Source organism: Aulonocara stuartgranti, assembly GCF_965226115.1.
Source record: "Aulonocara stuartgranti genome assembly, chromosome: 17".
Taxonomy (NCBI): Eukaryota; Metazoa; Chordata; class Actinopteri; order Cichliformes; family Cichlidae; genus Aulonocara; species Aulonocara stuartgranti.
In genome coordinates this window covers 17,018,960-17,035,608 of record NC_138953.1, presented here as the reverse complement: position 1 = coordinate 17,035,608, position 16,649 = coordinate 17,018,960, and the positions used below count along the sequence as shown (strand labels likewise).

Sequence of the window (16,649 nt, the reverse complement as noted above, 5' to 3'; positions counted from 1 at the left end):
TGTAACCAATACCATGACTTTAATTACAGATGAAAGTATTCATTTAAATAATAAGAAAGTTACCTATATTGCCAAGATTTTTATCCAGTGTCTTGTCTAAAATCCTTCAATTATCAACTTTAGCTTGAAACCACTTGCACAGCAAGATATTAAGATATTTAGTGCCAGGAACTTTATTCTTTTGATCTCTACACATGGTTTTCAGTGGAAGAAACCTTGCAACACAAATGACTTCTTCAGTCTGCGCTAACTGTAGGCTTCCCCAACCTTTAAACAGTGCAGTTACATGACAAAAACAAGTACCACCATTAATATGAAAACTGCCATTACCACTGATCAAAGCAGACGAGTACTATCACAGAGCTGGGAAATTGCTGCAATCACAGCGTTTTAACATGGTGAAAGACATACTCTTATGCCCCCTCCTTGGTTCAGCAATGGTTGTTTCGTTTTTGGTGTATTATGTTTTAGAGTTTGATTTCACAATGGTGAAAATAAATAAATAAATAAATAAGAAGAAAAGCTGTCCAATCCTAACAAACACCAGTTCATCAGTGGTTTTTGTTTGGTCAGCATGTTGCCAGCTTTGACAAATGCTCCACTGGGACAATCAATTCAGTTATATTTTATTCCATAGCACCAAATCACAAAAAACAAATCTATGCAGGGTCTCTTTGTTATGATGTTCTTCAGCTTCCCTGGCCACTGTGTGTATGGGAAAATGTTTGCTCTGTTGTACTGTCCTGATGACACCCACATTGTGGTCATGCGGATAAACAAAGTCAAACTTGTACTACTGATCGGTATGCATGGGTATGGATTAGTAATTTCACAGTCTGACAATGATTGCCTGTAACGTTTTTATATCTAGACTGATGAACTTGATGTGTTTGTCCACCAGATTGTCATTTATATCTGGACCAAAGGCTCAGCGGTGTTCCAAGATAGGATATCAGAGCTCTTCTCCATTTCATTCATATAAAAGTTAGGCACAATAGGCAAAAACCCAGGAACCGATAGCTTCTAGATGAGAACAGCATGAATAGTCACAGATGAGACAGCAGAAGTCTGAGCTACTTGCTGCATGGTGGAAACGGACAGATGTATGCTAAATTCACACCAAGCACTTTGACTAGTGGGTGATGAATGTATCTGACAGACAACTCTCTCAAGCAGGGAAAGCCATTCTTAAGAAAGAGTTGAGCTTTCACGGCAAGACAAATCCAGCTAGTGTAACTAATAACAGGGATAAAATATGCATCGTGAAACAATTTTTGTGGTTGGCAACTTCAGATGAAAGTTGCAGCCTGCCTCAGAAATGCAAAGCCCCCAACATCCAATACAAGCATGAAGAAGAGGAAGACACACGTGTTATTCTGTAAAGATAGAATCACCATTGTGGCAACAAGGGTAGGTGCACAGTTTCATTGAACTAGACAGACTAGGATAAGCACATCCTGGACAAAGAGGAAGACTTGAGCAGGTAGTCAAGGACATTGAAAAGTGAAAAGTGAGCGACCATTGCTCAACTGAGGAAGAGACCTAAGAGCACATCTTTCACCATCTTGTATTGCTCTCTTTGCAGCCTTTTCCTAGCTAGCTGTGATTGATACTTATGCCACTGATCAATGGTTGATTGTGAAACTGAGGTCATGGCTCATTGTAAGGCAATATTGCTAGTTTTGGTCATTATGACCTTGTATTTACTTGGACTATTGACCATGCACCAGGACAAGATCTCTAGTGTCTTAAGCAGGATATAAATCTCAGTCAATGTCTAAAACTCAGGAAGCGGCTGTTGGATGTAAATACAATAAATCATCCTCACAGTTTTTAAAAATAAAGCATTATGCACCAATATTCAGAGATGGAACCTGGAAATGTTAACATGAGATCCTTTAATGTCTTGACTTGTGGATCTGTAACACAATTTTATATGACAGCTTGACAGAAACATTAAAAGAAGAGCAGGGATGATCCCAGAAATTCCACACAGAGTTGATATGCAGCCTCAAGCTCCCCCCACCACTGTTCTTGCCTCCTCTGATTGTTCGAGCCTTTGAGTATTATTGAGGTAAAGGCCAAAGTTCAGTAAGAGGAAGCTACATTAGTTTCCTTCATCAAGTTTTCTTCAGAGTGGTAGCGGCGATGGGGCGGTGCTTGGTCTGACTCAGAAAGCTGCTATGAATAGGAGATGAGGAGTATGAGAAGGAGGGTGAGCAACATGGCAGACGGCAAAGCAAGGCTGCAGCCACCAGTGGTATCGTCAGTCAGGAAGGGCTCCGCAGAGTCGTACACTGAATCATCTGAAAATGAGTTAACATCAGAACAACATTAATTAATATGAGCTGCAAGTAAACATATCACAAAATGTTTTAATTTATTCACAGACCTCCATCCATCCAATTTTTGTACATCAGGGTGGGGATGGGGCCTGTCCAGTCTAGCTGTTGTACAATTACTCTTTCAATTATTTTTAGTTAAAAGAAATGTTAGAGATTAGCCTATAATTAGCTTAGAGAAGCTAGGTGAAGTGATAGCTTTTTAAGTAAGGGGTTAATTACTGGCACATTAAAGGCCTGCTGTGTTCAGCCCATTGATAGCAAAAGACTGATTATATTTAAGATCAAAGCCTTAATTAGGGCGTCTTTGAGTGGTTTTGTAGGACTGGAGTGTAATAGACACACTGATTGTTTGGATAAAGTAAATACTGAAAAAAATAAATCAGTAGGTTTGAAAGTTACTGTATATAATAATATATATATGAGATGGCCCTGATTTTTTTTCTCTAATAATTACATTTTTTGTGAAGAAATTCATAAAGTCATTACTAGTTCAGATCAAAGGAATGTTTGGCTCATCAGAGCTCTCACTTTGAAGAGAAACCTGGGGCTCTTATTTGTTTTCCACTGATGAATGGTAAGATGCTGTAGTTTTATGGAGGGCATTTTCAAAAACAGAGAAATTAACGCTTTTTCCAAATCAAGATTTTCCTAATTAGTGAGATGGCCTTTCCTCTCCACCTTACAGATTATTTGCTTTAAGATGCACATTTGAGTTATACCAGGTAGTTAAGCACTTCCTTGTTTGGTTTCGGCTCTATATGCCTTGGTGTTGGTAGAGTATCACTTTCTGTTCCTGTTACAAAGCACAGTGCTGTTTTTGTGTAGCTTATCTGTGTAGCCAATTTGATTAAAAATTTATACATAAGGTCTTATTTCATAGTGTAATCTTCATATGCAATATCCAAAGTGCTCACTCACTCACTATTGATTCACTCACTAATTATATTGACAGTATTTACTCCCTGTGCCTCTTCACCTGTCCCTCCTGCACTTCCCTGCTCATTGTGTCAGATATTTCGTTACTTCTCTGACAACGATACTTAGTGACAACGATACTTGTAATAAATGTAGTCTGTTTGCAGCTCTGGAGGCCAGGATCAATAAGTTGGAGAGCAGGCTTTGCACCCTTGAAAAACCCGTAGCTAGCCAGGCCCCTGTAGCTGGTCCAGTCCGACGTAGCGTAGTCCCTGTTACGACCCCTACCCCCCACAAGTTCAGAATTTAAAGCACTTTTAATTGTTTCACATCTTGAGCTTTAGAGGAAAGAATAGCAGCTTAGTGAGCTTGTGTACATGTTGCATTTTAAATATGAAACTTGAGTTCGGTTAATATTCCACTGAGTTCAAGTAGTACTTCAGTAATATTTTCTAATAACTCAATGGTGTGTTGTGATTGTAATCGAGAAATCTCTTTACTTTCATAGTCAAATCAGGGAGAAGAGGTGTAAAATTATACAACAATATGAAATAGAAAAAAGGAAAGAAACTTACTTGTTGGCTTGACGTAGATTTTTAGCTTCAGACAAGGCTTCCTACCCAAGTTTGGATGCGGTGATGCTACAAAGGAAACAAAGGCCATAGAAAATCATGGAGAATTTATGGTCATGAGGTAAACTACAAACATTTTACCCCAGATTTGGTTAGTAAGAAGACTGCTCCAAATCCCCCAGGGGCTTCTCCAGTCATAGGTCATGAAAACGTTTTTGGTCAATCTCGTTGGCATGTGCAGATTCTAAATACTTTTGATATTTTAACTTTGAAGTACTTGTTTCCAAAGGAAACTGCTTTGTTTAGATGTTTATTTGCAAACCTCTCATGCTGAATTCTCCAGTGACAATAGAGAAAAGGTTTTCTTAAGATGACCTTTCCATGATATTCTGGTTACAAGTGTTGCAGCACTGGAGAGCAGAGCACCACCATTCCAGAGTATATTAATTCCTTTTTAAAGCTTTTCTGTTGTCATTCTGGGTTTTATTTGGCTTTTGAGCAATCCCACAAGCAGAAGCAATACATCACAAAAATTGTTCTAAGATTGTTGAACTATTTTCAAAGTGCTTGTGTGGATTATTTATTTGCATTGTTGTAACCCTGCCCAGTAGTGGAAATTGTATCCGCTGAGTTTTCCTAATGTTGAATATGGAGGCGTCATAGAGCTAATGGTGTGTGTGTGGTGTAGTGTGACAACAACCTTTCCATGGAGGGATTTTGCTTTTTTCAATCTGAAAACTAAACTTTTTTTTACTGGTATGTCGGCTGGTTATCGAGCAACATGAAACATACGTAAGGCTCAGTTAGCTAATGTTAGCTAACATCAAATGATGTCATAATCAAATTATTTATAATCAAATATAATGTCAGTTAAGATTGTTTGTATAGTTTCAAACCTAAATTAACAGACCATTACAAACTTTCACCAATGTCTGTAGTAAGTGGTAGTGCAATTACACAAGGTAATGCAACATGTGGGAAAAAACTAGCTTGTTGACATTGGTCTGCTGCCACAACATAAAGGCAATTTATTTTTAGGTAAGGTCATATGTTTAGGATATTTACTCTGCTATAGATTTAGTTTTATTCTTTTCTAAAAATAAAAAATAAAAAATAAAAAAAATAGTATTTTTATTACTATTAGTGTGGCTGCACTGTTGGAAGTGTGTCAGCAGTAACATTACTAGCATGTTGCCTCAGCCACTACAAAGTAGAGGTGGGCAGATCAATCCAAACATTGATAGTATCGACACCAACACTGGCAATTAAGAATAACCCCACTGTATCTCTAGACTATCTCTGAGACCTCCATCTTATCCAGCTAAAGGAAATGTTGGCCTAGATTGTTACATGTTCCTGAGCTCTTGTTTAATGAAGAGCTAAAGGTGTTTATTTCACACCTCAAACATTTAGTAAATAATTAAGCAAATAAAAGTAATCTGCAATAAATTACAGGTAGTAATAAAATAAACTACTCTTTTATGCTACGTCCACACCTACACGGGTATTTTTGAAAACGCAGCTGTTTCGTCCACACGTAAACGGCATTTCGAATCACCGAAAACTGAGATTTCTTAAAACTCCTTTTTTGCGTTTATGTGTGGACGAGGAACACAGAGTTCGTCACGCAACGTCAAAGGTATGTGCCTTTTTTTCACATTACGCTGTGCGCTACGTTATTGTTTACATGAGATGAATTGCAGAATGGCAGATAGAGACAAAATACTGTTAATATGACTATCTTCAGGTTTTACACCTTACATATACACACGCAGTTACTGTCCCTCTATTTAGAAAGGCAGAGGCGTCACGGTGTGATTATTTTGCGTGTAGTTGTTTTTTTCCTGTGTAATAATTTTCAACATTGCTATCAAATCAAAAAAAATGCCTCTCTGTGCAAAATAGGTTCAAAAACATGAAAAACTGTGGGATACTGTTTGTCTGTGATTTAGACAGGGGGAACAAATTGTGGCAGGATGAGCCTGATGTTATTTGTATCCTGCTGTAACTTTACTGTATAAAGAGCTAACATCTCCAAAATGTCAGGAGTAGTTAGTCATTACAACAAGTGTTTGTGAACTAAAGATCAAGAATGTGGGATACGGTTGTCCCGTGATTTGGAGAGCCCAGCGCGTGCTCCTGACGAAGGGAAAACCAGTTCTGATGAGGAGACCTACCTCGGCACTTGTGCAGGTGAAGCCAAAGGGCAGACATGCTTCACCATATTTTCTAGTCTTTGGCTTAGAATGAAGTTGGTTTGCAAACATATTCAGCGATGCTTCATCTGCTGCTTTGCGTTTGTGTGGGCGCCCCGTGCTAGCAGTGTCCAAGCCTTTTTTTTTTCCCTTCCCCTTTTCATACCTCGCCCCCCCTGCAATGGCTCTGTGCCCCCCCTAGGGGGCGGGCCCCACACTTTGGGAAGCTCTGATTTACTCAGTGTAGCAACCAGTCTGTTACATGACTAAGACTGGATGTATGATTCTTTGTGTGACAGGAAGGAAAATCTGTGTCTACATTAATATTTTTGAGAGTTGCCTTTTTCCCCCAAAGCTAACAGCTGATTCTTCCTGTCACTGATAGTAAATCATTCCAGCTGATCTGACCAGAAAAATAATAATTCAGACTCCAAAATAGTTTCAAATTGGCAACTTCAAGCAGGAATCAATCTAGCTTGCACAGCGAGCCTGACCCTAATAACACGGTAAGTAGTAATATTCAGTTTAGCAATATAAAACAGACAGTATGTACACTGCTATGTACTCACAGATATAGTAGTACTCATGTCCTGGCCTGAACTCGAAGCCCAGGCTAAAGGGTGTAAAGAGCTGAAACTTCTCAGAGAACTTGAGTGGCCCATTGGGGCTCTGTGGTCTGTTACATTCCCAGCGTTTAAAACCTTTTCTGTGGTGGTCGCAGGACATGTATCCGTCATAGTTCACCATGTACAACACATAATGCTCCATGTGCACGGCTGACTCCGCCGCCTCGTAGTGAGGACAGTAGATATCCAGGTAGTCATTGATTGCCACCTCCACTGTGTAATCACCCTGAAAAAACCTGAGGAAGAGAATACATTTGGTCATTTCTTTTTTATTTAAGAAGATAAGAACACAGAATCCAGAATACATGTTTATGTGACATGAATAATACGTGACTTACAGAGCTGTAACGGTGAAACTACAACCTGCAAGCCTCATTTAAGCGTTCAGTTAGACAGCAAACTTTATTTGTTTATTTACTGATTTAATCAACTTTTGGAGATTGTTTTGTGGGCTTGCATTTTAAAATCTGAACATTCTTTTAGATGTTCAGTATTAAATAGTTACAAATGTTTGTTCCATACACACATAAAAAAAACATTGAAATGGTTGTCTAAATCAGGCTCAGTAAACTGTGAGTTATAGTTAAGTGATTTTTTTTTGTAAAATTTGCCATAAACAAGTCAACAAACAAAACAGACCACTCTTTTTTAGTCTTTGCGTTTTCGAACTTTAATCTGTAACACAATGGGGACAGTCTGAAGATTTCAAAATCAACATATTTAGGGACAGTATTTTGAATACTCGAAATACTTTTACTGAGGATTTAAAAGTAAAGTTTTAATAACTGTATCAGAACATTTTGTTATTAAACAGTGAGCAAACAAGTTTTTTTTAATTAATAATTTAAAAAAAAAAAAGGTAATATTTCATTTTTAAATTAAATATTTTGTTAAACAAATAACAAACCAATTAATTTGCTAATCATTCACGCTTCATTATTTCAGTATCCAATATAAAAACTTGAAAAAAACCCCCAAAAAACATCCAGGTTTAGGTCCCTATCAGTGTCCTGGGAGACACCCAAGGCACTCTCGAGGAGAAATTATGTTGTTGACTGTATCAAAGAGAGCCTTAGGATTAATTTTTCCTACTGCAAGTAGTTTAGAGAAATACAAGGCTCAATGCATTTTTTGCCATGCCATTAAAGATAGACAAGAGACAAGTGAAGTGTGGAGACCTCAGGGTTTTTTTTGTGGTTTTTCACAGGTGATCAGTTTTATGGCAAATCCACCAAAAACTGTTGTTGGATTCAGTGATGCAAGGAGGAGATTTAATTCTTCCGCCTTGTCTACTCTGTCTACATTATACATGCTCCCCTAGGGCATATGATACGATATGATCATATGATTTTCACTGCTATGCAGATGGTAAATATAAATGGTAAATGGCCTGTATTTATATAGCGCTTTACTAGTCCCTAAGGACCCCAAAGCGCTTTACATATCCAGTCATCCACCCATTCACACACACATTCACACACCAGATGACACCTAACTTTATCTATCCATGAAGCCAGATTAAAACAGCACCTAGTTAAACTGAATGAATGTCTTAAAGACATAAAGACCTGAATAACCTCTAACTTTCTGCTTTTATATTAAGATAAAACTGAGATTATTGTACTCTGCCCCAAAAATCTTAGAAATGTAGTTTCTAGTCAGATGCTTACCGTGGATAGCATTACCCTGGCCTCCAGTAACACTGTGAGGAATCTTGGAATTGTTTTTGACCAGGATATGTCCTTTATATACATGTATTAAACAAATATGTAAGACTGCTTTCTTGAATTTGTCAACATCTCAAGAATTAGAAACATCCTGTCTTAAAAACTAGCTCATGCATTTATTACTTCTAGGCTGGACTACTGTAGTTTATTACTATCAGGGTGTCCTAAAAACGTCCTGAAAAGCCTTCAGTTGATCTTAGTTTTGCATTTCAGGCTACAGGCTTTTCTTGCTTTTAGTGAATAGGATCTATGCAGACTGAAGGAAAGTCTAGAGACACTGCTTCTTCTTTATCACTAAAAGAAACTAATGATTCAATGTAGAGCTACTGTGCTGCAAAAAAACCCCAAGCCGTCACAAATCACATATTGATGATCACAGATCTTGTATTATTGTGGAGCTTGCAATATAAAGTGCGTTGAGGGAACTGTTGCTGTGATTTAGTGCTATATAAAAAAATTGAATTGAACTGAAATGATTCATTACCACAAACACGACTGCTTTTTTAATCTGTTACTTGTATGGTTTATTTAAATGCAGACACACAATGGAGACAGAACAAAAGTAAATAGCAGAATAAGCTGTTTGGCATTGGCAAAGAAGATTTGGCAATTTTTTCAAGGGTGCAATCCACATACTCAACTCTGCTGTTCAACCCCAAAATGCGTTTTCTTTACAAACGTGCCACCATTTAAGGGGAAATAAGTAGACTTTTCAATGGCAAAAATCTCTTACCTAGGGACTACATTTCACAAACCTGTAACACATGGCATTATAATTATTTAAGGCACTTTAGGGGGCCACTTCAGAGTTCAGTGACTTAAGTTGAATCATAGCACTGATTATTCCAATATCACCTGAAAGTAGCAACAAAATGTAATCCTGATTAAATTTGGGAGGCGCATAAAAGCAGCTATTGTTGCAGAGAGGAAGGCAACTTTCCTCTGCCTCACCCTCTTTGTCTTTTCTAACACTATTAGCAAAGTGCAGCTTAACTCATTTAGCTGAAGGATCAGGTGACGCCAACAGCTCACAGAGCAGGAAATTCATTCGCCGAACTGTGCCCCTGCAGCTCTCACATCATCACTTATCTCTCTAATGGAGTAAGGTTCTTGGTCTGTCCCAATGTGATCACTGGGGTCACTACCACAATAATCAGCATTATCTTAAAAGCCACAATGATTAGTGGATTAATTGGTTCGAAAACCAATAGAAAAATCATCAGAAATTATTAGGAAAAAAACATTACAGCAACTTTAAGAATAGTGGGGAAAATGGCTGGTTTTCCTGCCAGATGTCTTTGTAAAGTCAACCTTTACAACTTGATATTTCTAACTCTGACAGTTTTGTTTTATAAGTTCCATAATTACAAAATGAATAAGAGCTGGCAGTCTGAGACTGCTTAACTCTCAAATCAGGATATTTTGTGATGAGAGATGTGATGTGATTTTTTCTCCAAGATGATGATTTTTGAAAAATTACTTCATCTCAATATGCAAGACAAAAGAATATGGAAATTGTCACGTAAATGAATCCAAAACCTTTTATCCCCAGTAATCCCACTAGAATTTAACTAAACAGCAATTCTGTTTGGTTGGATCCCTAATTATTACCAAAGCTGTAAAGATTAATCAGTAGTTCCCAGCAGATCCTAGCATAGATTGCTGTCATTACAGGAAAAGTGTGCAATTGTGAGGAATTGTTGAAATCCTTTTTCTCCTATTTATTAGTTAGGAGCATAGGTTAGAGATTTGTCTCTTTTTTTGCCTTTTATTTTAGGTTAGGTGGGAATAAGGAACACAAGATGTTTGTTTGTTGTTTTGGCACCGGTCAATGCTGAAGCCAATAAACTGCTTCATTGCATCTTTATTTGTTTGGTATTGCTGGCCTCATGTCTGTTTTATATCGAGGTTATGTAATAATGAATTACTATGCAGTAAATATGTGTGTAATGACCATCGGGAAGGTAAAGTAGTCCACCTGGATAGAGAAAGAAACGTCTCTTGTGTCGTGAGGTATTCAACCAGTTTCTTTCCCCAGATGAACTAATTTCAGGTCATAATAAATAATAATGTACTGATGTTTATATAGCAGTTTTCAATTTTTACCGACTAGATAAAGCACTTTAGAGCTATATTTTTTAATTAAAAGTCATTAAACAGTTAGTATGCATGCCCTTGGTTTCTCAGTAAGCTCCGCCCCTTGCACATCACATCAAGTTTCAAAGCACTATGACGGTGTTTGCTTTGCTGTTCTCATGAGAAGTTTTTGTTGAATCTGTGCTGCTAATCGCTCATTGAAGTTAGTGATTACTAAAGTTCATTTCTGTGTTAGCTGGCATTGCTCACTGTCGAGTCACCCACCATATTTCGCTTAGAAGCTTCTATGCATTTTTAAAAGTGTAGTGAAAAGAGAAAAAAAACAACACTCGTTTCTTAATTTTAAAAAAAAGGCCAAAAACATAGGAGTAAAAGCAGAAAAGATATCTATCCAAAGAAGTCGCAGATTGCCCCGGAACAACGTCGTCGACCGGTAAAGGACTTTGCAGACGTCCTGGATTCAACCGATAAGCGACTGTCCAGCTTCTACATGAGCATGTCTCTGATCGAGATTCTAAACCGTGAATTCCAATCCCTGAGGGAATCTTTAGAATTCAGCCAGCAGCAGGTGGAAATGTCACTGAAAACACCATGCTACAGACTCGGTCAAGTCTCTAAGTGAGAAAGTCACCCAGCTCAGTTAAGAAAATTAAAAATTAAAAAGACTGCCATCGGTCTTCAGACCCGTAGCATGAGAGATAACCTGGTGTTTTCAGGTATCCCAGAGTCTGCTTGAGAGGACACAGAAGTTACTATAAGACCCACCCGAAACTTCCGGAGGACACCGTGAAGAACATGGGCCTGGTGTCTGGAATCTGCGTCCTTTTGTGGCCAAATTCGGTAACATTTCAGCAGAAGGAGCCGTTGGCGAGTTACAGCAGGGAGCTACAAGGAATGGACTTTAGTGTAAACGACCAGTTTCCCAGAGAGATCATGGAGCGACACAAAGTCCTGTTCCCTTTCATCCCTCCTGCATCGCTTTTGCATGTTTTTCTTTCTTCTCCCTTCTCTCACTGCACCGATCGGCTGTTTTCCTAGTCAGTTACACACAGAGCACCCTTGACCTTTACACGTCTGCACGGCATGATCAGGTACATTTGCACTCAGTGCCAGCACATCCACTACGGCCTCACGGCACACATAGACATGGGGAGACCTCAAGTTTGGGCTAAATTAAGAAATGGACAGGCTCAATACAGCAGGAGCTCAGCACAATTGTCAGTCCGCAAATATAGTTAAACAATACATGAGCGAATGGCGCGTGCCGTTCTCTTCACCCCAACCATAGGCAATATACTTTCTTCTCACATATCCATCACTCTTACTCTGGATTTTTTCCTAGTCAGCAGCTCACTGTTGAGTGACATTTCAGACACTGAGATACACTCGATAGCTGTCAGCGATCATGTGTCTTTAACTTTAGTAAATAAGAAGGTCACTCCGCCAATTAAAAACGGGAAATTTAATAGATCATTACTTAAAAATGAAGATTTTATTAAATATTTTAAAAAAGAGTGAGCTTTATATTTAGACTAATGACCTGCCTGGAACATCAGCATCTGTTCTCTGAGAAGCAGGAAAAGCTGTGATAAGATGTAAAATAATTTAATTCACATCACAGAAGAAGAAAAGAGAAAACAACCATATTCAGGAATTAGAAGAAATAATCAAATCATAGAAGAAGACGATGTGTCCTCCTGGGAACAGGAAATGCTGAACAAAATACATAAAACATAAAATACATAAAACACAACTAGAATGAAATGACATTATCAATACCCCCCCTTCCTCAATCTTAGTAAAATCACTTCAGTTGTAAAATTTTGAACATGGTAACAAATCAGGTCAATATCTAGCCAACCAGTTAAAAATAAAGAAAGAAAAAATGACTTTAGGAGCTGTTAAAGACTTATCTGGGAACGCACTATATGACCCTGAAAGAATAAACATCACCTTCAGGGACTTTTAAAAAACTTTATATTTACTACAGATGAACCCATCTACAGGCAAAATTGATCTTTTTCTTGATAACAGACGAATAAATAAATTATCAGAAAGTCAAGCAATAGCACTGGCCACAGCGCTGACATCAGGTGAAATCCAGGAAGTCCTGAAAAGTACGCCCAATCACAAGGCTCCAGGTCCAGATGGATTCTAGCAGGATCCTACAAAGAATTCTGGACATTTCTGGCACCAGTATTCCACAGAATGCTGCAGGAAATCAAGGAAAATGGCACCACATTTGAAGTCTAACATTAGTCTCCTTCAAAAACCATGCAAAGACCCCATATTTCACCACCAGCTACTGTCCAATATTCATTATAAGAACCCTGACCAGACTGGTTTCATAAAAAGGAGGCACTCATCAACAAACGCTTCCATAAACTGGTTAAAAATATAAATAATATTGTAAGTTGTTTGCTTTCCTGGTAGATGGACCTGGTCTGTCTGAGTAGACTTTTACCAACAAAAATAGAGACTCGCTTTTCATTTATTTATCCTGCCTCCACGTGCCTGTATTTGTCTACTCATCTTAGAATTTATGATGCCGGCATTTGTAACATAATAATAGGAGTGTGGAGGTGTGAATGGAGCAATGCTATGGTGTCATTATTATAGTCGATTAAAATAAATTCTAGAGTCTTACAGTTAATTTACATGTGAAAAAAGTTGCTCATGAAACAAAATTGAAAGCTGCAAACAAATGTCTGAGATTTATTGGCTACTTATATTCATGAAATTAAAAAAGTCTTGAAGTTATTAAATGTTATATATTTAATAACATAATTCTATAAACCAAGCATGCATGTGTTATAGTTTTTCATTTGAGAATCAAATTTTGTGATGTTTTCATGTGATTAAATTGAAGAAAGTGGAAACAGACCCAAAGCAGGTGATGCAGAAAGCGAGTCAGGGTTAAATCACAGATTGAGGCATATTTAGTCATTTTAACTTTCCTGGTATTTTCTTTTATATATATTGCCAAAAATATTCACCCATCCAAATAATTCAGGTGTTCTAATCATTTCTGTGGCCACAGGTGTATAACATCAAGCACCCAGGCGTGCAGACTGCTTCCATAAACATTTATGAAAGAATGGGTTTGAATGGACTGAGTGGTCCTGTGATGGGATGCCACCAGTCATGAAATTTCCTCACTACTAAATATTCCACAGTCAGCTCTTAGTAGAATTATTACATAGTGGATGTGACTGGGAATGACAATAACTTTCTGCAGAATCAATTGCTATAAATCTCCAAACCACAAATATATACAAAACCTGACATGTTGAATGTAAAATGATTAGAACAATTGTTTTTATTTTTTATAGCTCTGTTTAGCTTCTGGTTTAATTACTTTTTACGAACATATTAATAATCGGAATAATTAATGATCAAAATTTTCAGTAACTTTGACATTAGACAACAGCTTCAAGATTTTCTCCTTTTTATTAATAATATTTCTGAGATCATATTTCAAATCCAAAATATATTAAGAGTTATAGAATTTAAAAAAAAAATTAAGTTTGAAAGCTGACTAGATACACTATTTAGAATAATTTGAAATAAACTATTTGAAAATTTTTTTATTTTAACTGTGATTTTAGCTCAAATAAATCTCTTCCTTTGAGGTTTTAGACATTCAAGTTATTCCCTTAAAAATATGAACGTAAGCTCTCCATTTTCTTATCCATCTTAACCTGGTTCGGGAACAGCACCATGCAGGACAGACGAGCTCTACAGAGGGTTGTGCGGTCAGCTGAGCGCACCATCCGCTCCGAGCTCCCTGACCTGCACTCAATCTACAGCAGGCGGTGCTGGACCAAGGCCAGGAAGATCGTGAAGGACCTCAGCCATCCCAACAACAGACTGTTCTCTCTGTTGAGGTCAGGAAAGCGATTCCGCTCCCTGAAGACCAACACAGAGAGACTGAGGAGGAGCTTCTTCCCGCAGGCGATACGGTCTCTCAATCACACCACCACACAGTACTGACCCACACATATGGTTCTTACACACACACTGGACTTTCTGGACTTTGGTTTTGCACAACACTGGTCACTATATTCTTCATTTCCGGTTAATACTTGTACAGCTGCTGTTATTGTGTATATATTTATTTATATTTAGATTTCTTCATACATTCTTATATAGTTCTATATTGTGTATTGTGTATTTTGTTGTACAGTTATTTTATTTTCAACTTTAATTTATATATTTATCTTTATCTTATTCTTCCCAGTTAAATTTACCCTTCATTCTAATTTGTGTTGTACAATTATTTCATTTTTAACCTTAATTTATATTTTATTCCTTCCTAGTTAAATTTACCCTTTTTAATTTTTCATATTTATTTCCTATCTTATTCATAGCCTTTTCCTTTTTTGTTTTCTTTAGGTCACGAGCAGTTGTCCAAGCATTTCACTACATATCGTACTGTGTATGACTGTGTACGTGACAAATAAAAATTTGAATTTGAATTTGAATTCTTTCCAAGTATTGAAAAAATAACATTTAATAATAATAAAAAAGTTTAGACTGTTAATGCAATAATTCATTTCATTATTTCAAATTTTGTTTTTAATTACTTTTATTAATTGCGAGGACTCCTATTAAGTAACAGTCTGTCATGAAGTCCATAAAATTTATTTCATTTTTTCGCTCACTGGAATTAGGGTCGCATAAACGTCAATAATTTATTGCACTTTTATTTGATTAACTTGGACTTTGCGAACACAAACAGATAATTTGGGTAATTCCGAAAAACATTCTCACTGTTTTCACACAAAAAGTAAATGACCACAGCCCTCTGTGCATAAATCGAACCTGAGATCTGATGAGGAGTGACAGTCGTCCAGTTTTCCTTCATCTCTGGGATTTTGGGGAATGATGGTGCTATTGTTGAATGCAGAGTGTGATTGGTGGAGCATGTCAACTGCTGACAGCTGGCACAAAGACAGTGGGTGGGAGGGGTTGTTCAAAGTGGACCATTGCCCAGCCATTTTCTCAACCCCAACTTTTCCAGGTTAGAAACAAAAAATCCTGTCTGGCTGAGCCTGAATGTCAGCTAAATAAAATGAAATCTGAACAATACATTAAATACAACATTTAGAATCTGATATTTTATTAATTTACTTTAATTAGTTTTATTAGTGTATTTATTGCTTTCTGGTTTTAGTAGCTTTTAAAAAGTGCAATTTATTTCATAGTACCCTCACTTTTTCAAGAGTTTTTAAAATAATAACAAACTTTATAAGTCTGGTTTTACTCTTTGACCTGTGATTATGTGCGTCTTTGTAGGAAGAAAAAAGGAACTGTTCCATATTTTCTTACTTTTCTCACTATTATCTTACTTTTTCTTGTTTAAATGTTAAATTATATAAATCATCAATTGTCAAAGTATGTGTCAATAAATGGTGTGGGCTTAACAGAAGTACATCTTTTATATAGTTTCAACATCTACAACTTTGCTAATTATAGTTTAAAATAGTAAATAGTAAAATTTAAAAATAACATTTTCTTCTTCAAAAGTCTTTTTATTAGACAAAAGGTTTCAATGCAATGTATACAATAACACAAAATGCTTCAGAATTTTCAAAATTTCAATCTTGTTCCCACCCTGACCCTTAAAACAACAAATAATTGGCAGCCTGCTGCCCAACCAAACCAAACCAGAAAAAAAACAAAAACCCCCAAAACAAAACAAACAAACAAACAAACAAACAAACAAACAAACACAGACTCATAAAAGAAAAGAAAGAAAAAATAATAAGAAGGGGGGGGGGGGGGGGGGTTCCTTGGACTACTCAGTAACAGTAGTTGTGGGCCTTTCAAAGAAGTCCAGAAAGGGGGACCACAGTTTATAAAATTTATTTTTAGACCCACAAACTGTATATCTAATTTTTTCCAAATCCATACAGGACATTATATCTTTTAGCCATAGTGTGTGTGAGGGGGGAGAAGAGTCTTTCCACTTCAGCAATATAGCTCGCCTGGCCAGCAGTAATGAAAAGTTTAATGTTCTGAGTCTGGAGTTGGACAGATTCAAATTCTGGACCGCACCAAACAGCACAGAGTGGCTCTGGTTCAATTTGATGCTGCAGGACATCAGACAGCGTATGGAATATAATGAAATAAATATTTTGTCGTTTCCTTAATCTGTGTGTGTGTGTGT

General features: G+C 37.1%; 1 protein-coding gene across 1 annotated transcript in view; it reads right to left on the bottom strand.

The window, feature by feature from the left end:
• Window positions 1-1,881: 1,881 nt before the first annotated feature.
• The window catches only part of LOC309692727 (ephrin-A2-like), a 57,154-nt gene continuing 42,386 nt past the window's right edge, over window positions 1,882-16,649 (bottom strand). The window contains exons 2-4 of the mRNA XM_082511509.1: window positions 6,597-6,889; window positions 3,836-3,901; window positions 1,882-2,306 (exon numbers count right to left, since the gene is read on the bottom strand). Coding sequence (XP_082367635.1) covers window positions 2,182-2,306; window positions 3,836-3,901; window positions 6,597-6,889 — 484 coding nt within the window. The 3' untranslated portion in view covers window positions 1,882-2,181. The remainder of the gene's footprint in view (window positions 2,307-3,835; window positions 3,902-6,596; window positions 6,890-16,649) is intronic.